Source organism: Montipora foliosa, chromosome 4 (assembly GCF_036669935.1).
Source record: "Montipora foliosa isolate CH-2021 chromosome 4, ASM3666993v2, whole genome shotgun sequence".
In the NCBI taxonomy this organism is placed as follows: domain Eukaryota; kingdom Metazoa; phylum Cnidaria; class Anthozoa; order Scleractinia; family Acroporidae; genus Montipora; species Montipora foliosa.
This window is the reverse complement of record NC_090872.1, coordinates 7,705,552-7,718,970: the sequence shown is the minus strand read 5'-3', so window position 1 is coordinate 7,718,970 and position 13,419 is coordinate 7,705,552. Positions and strand designations below refer to the sequence as shown.

General features: G+C 40.1%; 2 protein-coding genes across 2 annotated transcripts; both read right to left on the bottom strand.

The window, feature by feature from the left end:
- Positions 1-2,668: 2,668 nt before the first annotated feature.
- On the bottom strand, positions 2,669-3,802 carry LOC138000983 (serine-aspartate repeat-containing protein F-like). The gene is made up of 4 exons (XM_068847652.1): positions 3,628-3,802; positions 3,316-3,546; positions 3,059-3,231; positions 2,669-2,986 (listed from the first exon to the last, which is right to left on the bottom strand). The coding sequence occupies exons 1-4, from the start codon at positions 3,800-3,802 to the stop codon at positions 2,669-2,671; spliced, it is 897 nt and encodes a 298-aa protein (XP_068703753.1).
- A 45-nt stretch (positions 3,803-3,847) lies between these two features.
- LOC138000982 (clumping factor A-like) lies at positions 3,848-8,769 on the bottom strand. Its single transcript, XM_068847651.1, has 2 exons — positions 8,724-8,769; positions 3,848-6,336 (listed from the first exon to the last, which is right to left on the bottom strand). The coding sequence occupies exons 1-2, from the start codon at positions 8,767-8,769 to the stop codon at positions 3,848-3,850; spliced, it is 2,535 nt and encodes an 844-aa protein (XP_068703752.1).
- Positions 8,770-13,419: the final 4,650 nt, after the last annotated feature.

Below are 13,419 nucleotides of genomic sequence, written 5' to 3'. Positions count from 1 at the left end.
TCCATTAAGCCAAAATTTCCGGAATTTTCGGGCTGAAGTCAAATGGAAAGGTCCGTTTCGGTTTGGTCCGATCGTAATATTCCAGAGGTGGTCCTCTTTGACCGGCCGGTCCGGTTCGACCGAAACGTGCCGTTCCATTTACAAAAATTCTCGTTTCCAGTCCCACTTCACTGTGATGTAACCGAATTTTCGGTCGAAACGTAAATGGAACGCTTCGGTCCGGTTGGAAATTTGACTTTTGATGAAAAATGTCGTTCCATTTTTTCTTGGTTAGTTCCACTGGTCTCCACTGGACCTATTTGATGATCGATGAACAGTTTTCCGGCTCGTAAATTCTCATGAAACAACCGTATTCTGTTGTACCTAACTTTCTTTTGTGGAGTACATTCCTTTTGCCATTACGTGGAGAACAAAGAGAAACCCCAATGATTTTTCTTCCAAAAATAAACCGAACGGATGGTAAAAGAACAAGTGAACCCGAATATTCCGTATAGTTCTCATTCTCTAAATATTAATTATAAAACCCCAAAAGAATACGCTTTTTGTTACACTGACAACAGTTTGTGAACTATCATGCTGCTCGCTTGCAATATCAACAGCATTGTTCTACAGCAGGTAGTTTGTAAAGATGAAATCTTACATTAGTCAGTGACCACTGATGAAAACAAAACGAGACACTTATAAGCCAATGATAAGAGATTGGCAAATTAATTAATGGCTGACAGTTGACTAGGTGCCAAGTTCCATTAAGAAAATCGTGACAAATCCACATTTGACACAGTGGACGAACTTTCCTCACAAGTAACTTAGGAAAGTAAGTCATCTATGATGCTGGGCTTGCAAAAGACTTGGTTTGAATTGTCATTTGAAAGTGCAATGAGAGGTACGTTTCCGGGCCTAGAGTTTTTATGCGACGGTTTTTTTCTTGGAAGAAACAACAAGCATGAAAAAAAGAAATTTTAATTGAGCTTCGTTTCTCTGCACTTCTTTTTGTTGCACCTTTGTTTTTCTTTTTCTTTTCCAGTAAAGTTAATTCGGATTTCCTTCCGCTCTGGAGAAATTGGAAAGGTTAACATTTCCTAAAAATCTGCGAGCAATCAGCGTCGTTTTTTGCCCAGACAGGGCAGTGGGATGCCTAGGAAAACATAAGCTAAATATTTGTTTTAGTGACACCTTTTGCCTTAAAGAAATTTATACCGTATATACCGCACCTTTAAAGCGTCCTAAAAATACCGCAAGAAGCAATTTCCGAAACATTTCTGATATAATTATCACGTCTACTTTGATCGGTTTTGTCCTGTTGATGTGAAACAAATCTGAAGACATTTTCGGCCCTTCAGTACATGACGTATTCGTGCAACGCGGAAATCTTTCTTCCTGGTTTTGTGTTCCAAATAGAAAATCCGAAATTGAGAAAAGTTTCAGTGCTGTATTACCTTGTTCAAGAAACCCTTCCTATGAACATTTCTGAGGGCAAAGTAGATTCCGTTGACTGTATGAACCAGATCTTGCACGCTTATTTAGTTATTTCTGAAATAATTTTTGAAAATTCAGAAAGACGAAGTGGTTTCAAATTCCCCCTCTCTTAAGCAAATAACAATTTCTATGTAAATCAGCATATCCTCGTCATTTTCTTCCTTAATTGTGATAAAAACGAACTTAAAGGAAGCTCGCAAAGTTTAAATCTGTTTTGTCGTAACCATGGATATAAAAAGGAATTGAAAACTTTCAAATGCTTTTATTTTGGAAACGATCCAGTGAATTTGATTGGGAGATAAGTACATGATCAGCAATACCTTCGAAGTAATTTTTTTTTCCGCAACCATTTTTGCCGGCAGAACTACTTGCAGAATAAGACATCACGTCTCGAGTATCACATTCGACGCACGTATAAAAAGTGTAAAAATAAAATAACAATGTTTAAGAATCTTGAAATATATTTCGCTTTTCGAGCCTCATCAGTCAAAAAGAACCTATATATATATTTCAAGATTCTTAAACATTGTTATTTTATTTTTACACTTTTTATACGTGCGTCGAATGTGATACTCGAGACGTGATGTCTTATTCTGCAAGTAGTTCTAGTTATTCAAACGCATTCCTAGCCTCGGCAATTACTTTTTCTTTAAGATCGTTCCGGCAGGAATCCTCGCTAATCTAGAATTACTTCATTTTTTTATTATTTTCATAAAATGAGCCTCTTATTTCATAGCTATTTTCAGATTCCAAGTCTACTATCGGTGTGCGTGAATTACCCCATGTCGTCTTGTATTTTTTTTCTCATTCATTTGCTCGTGCCGTAATTCTTTGTTTTTTGAAAATGCTTCGAACTCCCATTCTCCTTTGCAGAAGTGTTTCCTCTAGTCCTTTCTTTACTTTCAATTTAATAAAAATAAATGTTTATCGGTCTTTCCGAGTTTGCAGCAATTTCAAAACATCGCATTTTCATCCTCTTTTTTTAACTTCGTGCAACTGAGCAATTTCTCAGTATATAACGACGCAGGTTTGTTCAGTACGTAGCACGACTCTCGATTGTATATATTTGTATATTTTCAGCAATGTTTCTTTTGTCAACCCTCCCTGCATTAAGCTCAATATGGCGGACTAACGGTTTGTCTCCATCAGCATCGACATTTAATTCAGAGACTTCATCAAAATTAGGATTCACTCAAGAATCCACATCATGGTCAGTTACACAAACAGAGGCAATCTCGAGTTCATCGTCAGAATTCGCGACGACACCAGGGTCTTTATCCCAATCATCGTTGTCTTTATTAAGAAGCCCATCATCATCGTCATGGCCGTCATCATCACCTTCGTCTTCGTGGTCGTCGCTAACATCGTCATATCTCTCATCATTGGTGTTGGTGTTATCGTCAACTTTAATGCCAGTATCAACACTGGCAACTCCCACCTCAGTAACAACGTCATCAACATCATCGAAGTCAGCAACAGCCTCACTGTCCACATCCTCAGCGTTAGAATCCTTATCAGCGACAATGTCAGCATCACTCACAGAAGTATCATCGTTACCTTTTCAGTCGGAACCATCATCAACCCTAATGTCTGCATCAGTATTAAATCTCTCTGAATCGGCTTCGCTGGCAGCATCGTGGTCGTCATCATCATCTTCAACATCACAAACTGAATCACGGTCATGGGTGACACCATTGGCAACAATGTTAACATCAGTGTCACATTCACCATCACACTCAGCATCATCATCAGCCTCTGTGTTATCACCAACATCTCAATCAGAATGGTCATCAACATCAATGTCGATATCAGTGTCATCATCTCCATTTGAGTCAGCACCACCCAGAGCTTCAAAGTCAGAATTAGTGACACCCTCATCACCAGTAGCACGAACGTCATCAGCATCAGTGTCGACATCACAATCTGAATCACAAGTATCATCAGCATCTGTACTGGCATCGGTGTTTTCGTCTTCATTTGAGTCGGCACTACGAACAGCTTCAATGTCAGAATTGATGTCGCCTTCCTCATCAATGACAGCATCACCATCGCTAACAATATTAACATCAGCTTTAGTGTCAATGATTACAACTAATTCGGAATATATATCGGCATCCGTGTCAATATCATTGTCTCAGACAACATCGCCACCAGCATCCGAGTCAGCATCGAGATCTTCATCAGCATCAATATCACTGGCCGTGTCTTTAACACCACATGGGTCGGCATCACCATCGTCTTCAATTTCAGAATCAGAGTCAGCCTCATCAACGTCATCAGCATCATCAACCTTTGCATCTAGAACTATATCAACATCAATTTCCATAGCACTATCTAAGTCAGCATTGCAACCAGCATTATTGTCATCATCTCAACCCACGTCTGCCTTGCACTCGGCATCATTGCCAAAATCATCATCACAATCAGCACTGACAAAAGCGTCAATGTCACCAGAAACACCACCATCAGCAGCAATGTCAGCAGGGTTGTCATCAACCTCTGAGTCAGATGCAATATCACTATTGATATCTTCATCCCCCACACCATCTTCATACATGTCCATGGTGGTAAGTTCAAAAGCATCGGCAACAATGTCAACGGTGTTATCAACAGCTGAGTCGGATACAATATCACTATCGACATCTTCATCCCCCGCACCATCTTCATACATGTCCATGGTCGTAAGTTCAAAAGCATCAGTAACAATGTCAACGGGGTTATCATCAACAGCTGAGTCGGATGCAATATCACCATCGACATCTTCATACATGTCCATGGTGGTAAGTTCAAAAGCATTGGCAACAATGTCAACGGTGTTATCAACAGCTGAGTCGGATACAATATCACTATCGACATCTTCATCCCCTGCACCATCTTCATACATGTCCATGGTCGTAAGTTCAAAAGCATCAGTAACAATGTCAACGGGGTCATCATCAACAGCTGAGTCGGATGCAATATCACCATCGACATCTTCATACATGTCCATGGTGGTAAGTTCAAAAGCATCGGCAACAATGTCAACGGTGTTATCAACAGCTGAGTCGGATACAATATCACTATCGACATCTTCATCCCCCGCACCATCTTCATACATGTCCATGGTCGTAAGTTCAAAAGCATCAGTAACAATGTCAGCAGGGTTGTCATCAACCTCTGAGTCAGATGCAATATCACTTTTGATATCTTCATCCCCAACACCATCTTCATACATGTCCATCGTGGTAAGTTCAAAAGCATCGGCAACAATGTCAACGGTGTTATCATCAACAGCTGAGTCGGATACAATATCACTATCGACATCTTCATCCCCCGCACCATCTTCATACATGTCCATGGTGGTAAGTTCAAAAGCATCAGTAACAATGTCAACGGGGTTATCATCAACAGCTGAGTCGGATGCAATATCACCATCGACATCTTCATACATGTCCATGGTGGTAAGTTCAAAAGCATCGGCAACAATGTCAACGGTGTTATCAACAGCTGAGTCGGATACAATATCACTATCGACATCTTCATCCCCCGCACCATCTTCATACATGTCCATGGTCGTAAGTTCAAAAGCATCAGTAACAATGTCAACGGTGTTATCATCAACAGCTGAGTCGGATACAATATCACTATCGACATCTTCATCCCCCGCACCATCTTCATACATGTCCATGGTCGTAAGTTCAAAAGCATCAGTAACAATGTCAATGGGGTCATCATCAACAGCTGAGTCGGATGCAATATCACCATCGACATCTTCATACATGTCCATGGTGGTAAGTTCAAAAGCATCGGCAACAATGACAACGATGTTATCATCAGCTGAGTCGGATACAATATCACTATCGACATCTTCATACATGTCCATGGTGGTAAGTTCAAAAGCATCGGCAACAATGTCAACGGTGTTATCATCAACAGCTGAGTCGGATACAATATCACTATTGATATCTTCATCCCCCACACCATCTTCATACATGTCCATGGTGGTAAGTTCAAAAGCATCAGAAACAATGTCAACGGTGTTATCACCAACACCTGAGTCGGGTGCAATATCACTATCGACATCTTCATACATGTCCATGGTGGTAAGTTCAAAAGCATCGGCAACAATGTCAACGGTGTTATCATCAACAGCTGAGTCGGATGCAATATCACTATTGACAACGGTATTATTGTCAGAAGCAGGATCGTTCTCAGAGCCCTCGACGAGATTATTGCCAGCTTCACAATTAACACCAGCAGCATCACTGTCAACATCCCCGACAACCTTATTAACTGCTTCACAATTAACACCAGCAACATCACTGTCAACACACCCGACAACATTATTGGCTGCTTCACAATTAACACCAGCAGCATCACTGTCAACACCCTTTACAACATTTTTGGCAAGTTCACAATTAACAGCAGATTCAGCATTTGCCTCGGCATCATTGTCAACAACAAGGTCATCGCCAGATGAAATGTTTCCTTCAAAACAGCGATCCCAATCAACACCCAAGTTAACTGCATCAATTAGAGTGTTGTCTTCGTCACAATTAGGCTCGACGACAAGGTTGTTGTCAACTCCAGGAGTATCATCGATTTCAGCTCTTGTGTCAACAGCTTCCTCAACCAAGAGACCGTTAGGTACAATACCATCAGAGGTGGTTTGGAAGCCGTCCACACCATCGTCAGTATTTTCACTATCACACTCAAAAGCGCCATCAAGAGTATTTTCTAGTTCACGAGTGTCATCTACTCCAACAGTCCCGTCAACATCCTCGTCAGTCAAGACATCATTGTCTGGTCCACTTTTGCCATCATCATTGGAACCAGGAAGGGCAGCATCGTCTCCAGTATCGTCACAATTACAATCCCACCCTCAAGTAACATCGATCCCAGGGCTCACGTCAGCATCACTATCAACATTGACGGCAACATTGTCATCAATACCAGGACAACCAATACCAGCAATGCCGATGTCAGCCTCAATATTGGCATCCTCCTCTATATCATCATCAAACCCATCAGCATCAGGTCAAGGTGAGTCTTTTCAAGTTGACGAAACATTACTTTTATGTTTTGTATGAAACACGACTTTCCAATTTGTGATTAGTTATGCTTTAAGTGGAATATAACTGCTTAATGGGCAGTTAACGGTATTTCCCACGTACTATCCAAACCATACAAAAAGCCAAATGCAAGTTCATGCAAGTAGTTAGCTCACCATACTTATCTCATTTCGAACAGTTGTTTAATTTCACCCTGCAAACTATTTTTATTTTCATAAGATTGCAATGGGGGCATTTGCAATGACTCCGGGAGTCCCGGTAATTCTGGTGTCTCCGTTGGTGTGGCTATTGGAAGTTTCCTTGGTGGCGTGGCTGTGACGCTAATAGCGGGTCTTCTTCTAACCGTTATAAAACGTATAAAGAAAAAGGAAATTCAAGTTGGCCCTTTGCCAGTGACAGCTCAAGGAAAGCAAGTGGACCAGTCTCATCCCGACAGCGCCATGGGAAATAATAATCAAAGACACGAAAAAAATAAGCGAGGCGATATGATGTTGTGTATATCGTTGGGAACATGTGTATGAGTTTCGCAGAGTGTAACATGCAATAAGAGTACTACACTGCCTCCAAGTGCCGTAGTATTTCTTGAAGAAACACTCACTGGGAAGACGATTCATTCCAGACGAAGCTTAAGAAAATCAATTGGTGGGTTTCACAGCCGGACTTGGGGATTAGCTCTCCTTGAAACTAAGATGATAGGATCATCTGGCTGAAGCAGTTGTTCAGAAAGCAAAAATGGTACACGCAAGCCTTTATGCTTTGTGGAAAAACCGACTGAAATCATAACGTTGGTTGAAATGTGTTGAGAGATGCTATTTTCAATTTTTGTAGTAATTGAAGAAGCTCTTGATAATGACGATTTCTAGAGCTATGAAAGGACCAAACTGTGCTGGCCGGCTTAGTGATCGAAGGAAAGTACGTAAAAAGGGTCTTTTATTTAAAATGTTTAATGATATTGCACCTAGATACTGATTCAGTTTGTCATCAATTTGTCCATTACTTATCGTATGCATTAGACGTGATAGAAGGGTTTTAAACTTTTTTTTTTTTTTTTGCCGTGACAGAAAAATTGAAATCCTCTTTTTTTTTCACCGGCTGTGAAGCTGTAGAATTGTCTACCATTATCAGTCCGTGATAGTCTGAATCCTTTAAGAGTACGCTTTTACGTGAGATATTCTATGTGCAATCTGCTAAAAGGCTCTGTGATTTGGATGGCAGGTGTTTATCCATATTACGTGCAAGACTCAGGCTAGAACATTGTGCCTTAAATTGGTATTTGTTTTTTATAAATTTCTGGCACTCCCCCACCCCTTGTACTTGCTGAGCGCGTTTTCTCTTACTTATTTATTTACCCCTGTTTCGCTGCTCAACACTTTATATTGCTTTATATTTCAAATCGTGCCAAAAAACTTAGAAATCTTGCTTCACGGTGCCATTTCAATCAAGTTTGAAGATAATGCAGCGATCTTTCCAGCTGTCAGATTATAGTGAAATCAGAAAGATTGGAAGGATTTTCAGTATATGATTTATTTATTTTTTATGTCTTGGCCAACTCGTGTGTCTCTTGTGTTGTTTTAGTGTCATTTCTTGTCAAATCTAATGTAATTTTTTTACGTAATAACTCGTAATGTTGTTGTATCAATGATTTACATACGTCCCCCTAGATGAGCTCTTGGGACTAATGTAGTGAAATATTGTTCAAATAAATTTTAAAAGCTCTTTTTGGACGGAGATACCAGATTGGGGAAATCCGATATCCGGTGCTAAGAATGAAATCTAGTATCCGTCGTTATATCTCTACTTCAATCTGTTATATGTCCGACACCCGTTGAATTCTCTTTAATTGCTCATGCACAGGATAGAAAATTCGTTCTCGTACCACAAGTACTCCAAGCTGACCTGTACTCGTACTCGGCAATCAAACATCAATCTAATAAAGGTGAAACCTTTTCTAAGCGAACCCCCAAGTAAGTGGACACCCGGCCTTTGGTTAATGAACACTAAGTGAGACCCTAGGCCTGCCCTAAACCGATTCGAATATATTTAAATTCAGTCCTTTGCAAAAGAGGTCACCTCAATCGTCAATCGAGCTCCTCATACAAGGTCCTTATTTTGATTCCCAGAGCCTCGACATCATGTTTACTTTATACATGTCAAAATTGTACGTTTTAGCGGCTAGTATTTCCTCTTAAGACAAACCTCTCACTATTACTAAAATGAATTTTGTTTCCCTATCTTTTTTCATCTTATACCCTTTTTAAGCGAGCGCTGGATTAAATTTCCAGTGTCTTTATCGGACAATCGCTTCAATGTTAAAGAAGTCTACTAGTTTTACTGAAATATCAATGAATCGTCGAACAAAATCAAGGGTTTAAATACAAATTCCTCTCAGGCGCATTCCGTCTCAGTTAAGGTACTCTGATGCAAGATGTACATATATTCTAATCCATTTCTCTTGGCTTCTCGCGTATCTCTGTCTATCTCAAATGCTACTTGGTAAGAAAAAACCTACATATTTTTCGTAAACTTTCGTTGGGGGAACGCCATCTTTTTAGTGAGCAAATGAAAATGATTGATATTGTTATGGTACAATGCAAGTCATGAGTATCCGTATCATGAATCCAACCAATATCTTGCAAACGTTTTGGTTTGCATTTCAGAGTGAATGTACTTTTATCACTTACTGATCATTAAGTCATTTATTACATGGACGGGAGTATTTTACCGGGAACTAGAACTACACACCACTACATCCGGGAACCGAGTGGCGTATTTTTCGTAAGTAACACGATTGGTCATATTGAGCAACACGTCACGCCTTTGTTTGTTTTTATTAACACCCAGTATTTGTATTTAACGTCTGCTCTTCAATCTCCACCATGTATATTTATTGTCCATATAATAAAAGGAAAATCACTCGTTAGCTCGAAGATACGAATTTTATGTTCTCGTGGCAAGAACAATATCTCATTCGTTCGCAGCGCTCACTAGTACTCTCGCAATGAGAACATGAAATTCATATCTTCTCGCCATCGTGTAATATTCTCCATGCTGAGGTGGATCCAGGGGAGGAGTTGAGGAGGTTGCAACCCACCCCCCCCCCCCCTAAAATCGGAAACAAATTTAGGGGAATACCCCGGACCCCTAGAGAACTCATGCCAGATAGCCAAGAGGTGACATTCCTGGATCCGCTCCTGCTCGTGCGACTTTCTGTCCCAGGTGACTGTGCGGTGCACTTCGTTGGTGATCCTTTGCGGGTACTTTGTTAATCCTTTACGCGCCGCACTCATGAAACATTGGAAATTTTTTTTCGGAATAAGATGTTTCTCTCTGGAGACACCAATAACAATAGAGAAATGCATGACTTCTCGTGGATGAGCAAAACAAGCTAATGAGAGAGATCTTTGTTTTCGTCCACCAACATGGCGGCAATGACGTCACGTGAATACCCCCTATTAAGCCAACAATCCCCGTCTTTTGTTCTTCGGCACATATATATACGCGGGGGATTCTATGATGCCTCCTCGTACGGGGGCAACTACAATGATGCCCCCTGCGTGGGCTATTTGACAATTATTCCATGATCGCGCGTTGGATAAACTCCATAGGTTTGGAAGTACGAAATACGAGCGAAAAAAGCGAGAAAATTCGAGCGAAATCTAAAAAGCTTGGTGAAGATGCGATGTTGTGTAATACCTGTTTGTCAGACAAACGCAGGCTCATTACAAAAACATTTCTCACCTTTTCTCGTACTTCTAAAGGTCGGAATTGATCCACACTTTCCACCAAAAAAAGAGAGAAATTTCGCTTTCCGGCGAAAAGAATTTTAGCTTAGCAACGCTTGGCGCTTGAGCTGATAACCGAGATTGAGTGAATCAATCAGAGCACGAGAAATGCATTAACCGAGGTTGAAAATTAAATAAAAGATATTATTTTAAAACATTATGCACACGTTGTTCTCAATTCATGACTGGTAAAGAAATGACTGTATATTCGACAAAGCCGCAAAACAATAAAATCATTGGTTTTAAGAAGAAAAATATCGTGCTGCACATGTAGCACGCACGTTTTCACATGAAGTTTTTTCTGTAGTCTCCATAGCAATGACGTGAAACACCAAAGGCGCCCGTAACCGAGGAAACATGGGGAGCTTAAGCACTCACGTTTTTGAGACTCGAACGGCAACCGGAAGTGAGCTGTTTTTCCCCTTTAACCTGTTTTCACACAACCACATTTACATTACTAAGTATCTTTTCTCCATTAGAGTGATTAGTATGAAAATGTGGGAGACACCACTGTCCTGGCACGCGAAGTTTTCTCTTCCGGTTGCCGTCCGCGTCTTAAAAACGAGTGTGCTTGCGCTCCCTAATGTTGCAGAAACGTTGCTGCGGTAGCAAATGTTTCCTCGTTTGCGACCTCAGGAAACGTTTGTTATGAATGAATGCAAAATTTGCTTCCCGGGAAACAAAAATGTTTGGCTGAGTTTGCTGACAAACATTTTGTGCACTTACTTAATTTACGACGTGAATGAGACAGAATGATTGCAAAAGACTTGCGACAATCGGTGACGTTTTCCTTCGTCTACGTCGCCGTCGTAAATCTTTAAGTCCCTAACTGTTTGGATCGACTAGCACTTGTTTCTCTCCCTAAAACTGACATTCTCTTTCAATTCAACTTATAAGACGTGCATTCTCCTTCAAAGAAACAAATATTTTAAACATGCAGACAAGATTCAGAGCATGCGGGACAGAGAGTCGAACTCATTACACTTTCCGATATCCATTAGATTAACGAGACAAGCTCCTGAGAAGTCGAATTATTTTAATTATTGATCACATAGTGGTACCCAACTGAAAGCTAACCGTGTTCAAAGTGGAACTTAAACCCAAATACTGTACATCAGCGCGACTTAGGTCAGAAACGCTATTTCTTGTTGAACTATAAAGTTCTAACTCTGCCAACAATTCTGCCTTTTTTTCACTGATTCTTTTTACAGGAGTAAGCTTGTCATTTTAGATTTGTGGTTACTCAACAGTTACGTTATGTATGATACTTTCAAAACGCTTGGGTTTGAAGCAAAATTCACCTGTTCGAAAACACCTGCAATTTGTCATAGCTTTAGCGTCCTGTTTTTAGTGAAACGGAAAAAGCTGGGCTGCTGTTATTCATACAAGCGTCTCCCATTCTGACTTATCTCTTTGTTGCTCGATATTTCCTTGTCCATATCATAGTTAATCGAGGGACTGGTTATGAAACCTTAAAACCTTCAAAAGCGAGAACAATGTTGTTGCAATCGATGTTGAATTGACCGTGACCCTGCACAATCTTTTGTTTTGGTCTCGCACGGGTTCCCAAATTACTCGCGCATAATTTACTCGAAAGATGTGATTGGTTATCGTATCGAACAAAGGTGTGTTTTGTGCAGGGTCAAGGCCAAAAATACGGACAAAAACATCAAACAAAGGAACTTGTCGAGTTTCATAACCATATCCATGCATTAGCTATGTCCATATCTAAAAACTCTTTTTCATGAAGTAAAAATCCCTTTCACCCTCAAAACAGAGGGAGAAACCGCAAAGGCTACGGCGACAAAACGTCACTTCAAACTATTAGTTTGAGCTATTCTAAGTATTTCACGATATATTCATCTTGTCTATGTTGTACAATATGAGTGAAATATGCAATAACCAGATCTCTCCTGGGCCCAGATCTGTTTTATGAAAATAAGTGTGGGATTGGTCAACACGAAATAACTTTGGGACATTGTTAACAGCAATAAGATGTGAAACCTTAACCACTCTATAAAACGATATATTAACACTTGACATGTTAAAGTTATTTTTAGCTCAGAAATCTTTTCAGCTAAACGGTAACACTTTTTATAAATTTATAATTTTCTGGTGGCTGGATTAACCTTTATGATGCTAACACTATTGAGTACATCATTTCTGTGCTTGGACATTTCAAGATAATTTGAAATAAATGTCCGAAAAAATAAATCCTTTCCACAGGGGACTGGGCACTTGTACAAAATGCCGTATATTTCCAAAACTAAAGACATATTTAAAAAAGGGCCAAGCGCAGTTCGTTTTCTTTTACCATTTTGACTAATCTAATAGTAGCGAAGCGGAATAAATTTTAGCATAAACTGTTGCCGTTTTTTAGTTTGAGGTTTGTGGCTGTAACAAGTCACGTGACTTCATTTGCATACATAATCCGCATCAATATAAAAAACGTTTGTGACGTTAGTAGTCTGTGAAAGTCTTAGGTTGTTATTACTAAACCTTCAAAAGTTAGACCACCCCCTTACTTTTTTGTGCAATAATTTGGGTCAGGAGCCCATGACCAGGAGCTTACAACTTCATTGCATCTATGAAACGGCGTTTTTACAGACCACGTTATTTATAGTTTGATTTTCCCGCGCGAACCAGCCCTTTCCAGCCAATCACAAGTCTTGCATGAAAAATCAACACCCATGGGACGGAGAATGGTTACTCGTGCAAGCCAAATCCTATTGAAGAACTCGTCTAAAAATAGCTTGATCTGTGAAAATGCCGTTACAGAGACTCAATAGGGACCTTAAGATCTAAGACGGCGACGTCGACGAAAACGTCACCTCAAAATGGAACATTGCTCTAGTAAAAGGCTTTCGCGATTATTCCATCTCGTTCACGTCGTACAGTGTGGGCGCAGTATCCTAAAAATAAATTAGTACGAGCGGTTTCAAACTGAAAATAGAGAATGAAAGATTCTCTGTTGCATGCTCACGTTGTCGTCAAAACCTAAAATTTAGTGATTTCACGTCGTCGTCATGCAGAGAACCGCAAAAATATGAGCTGAAATCCGTGCCGCACGTGCAGCACGATTATTTACGCTCTTTTAAACCAATGATACC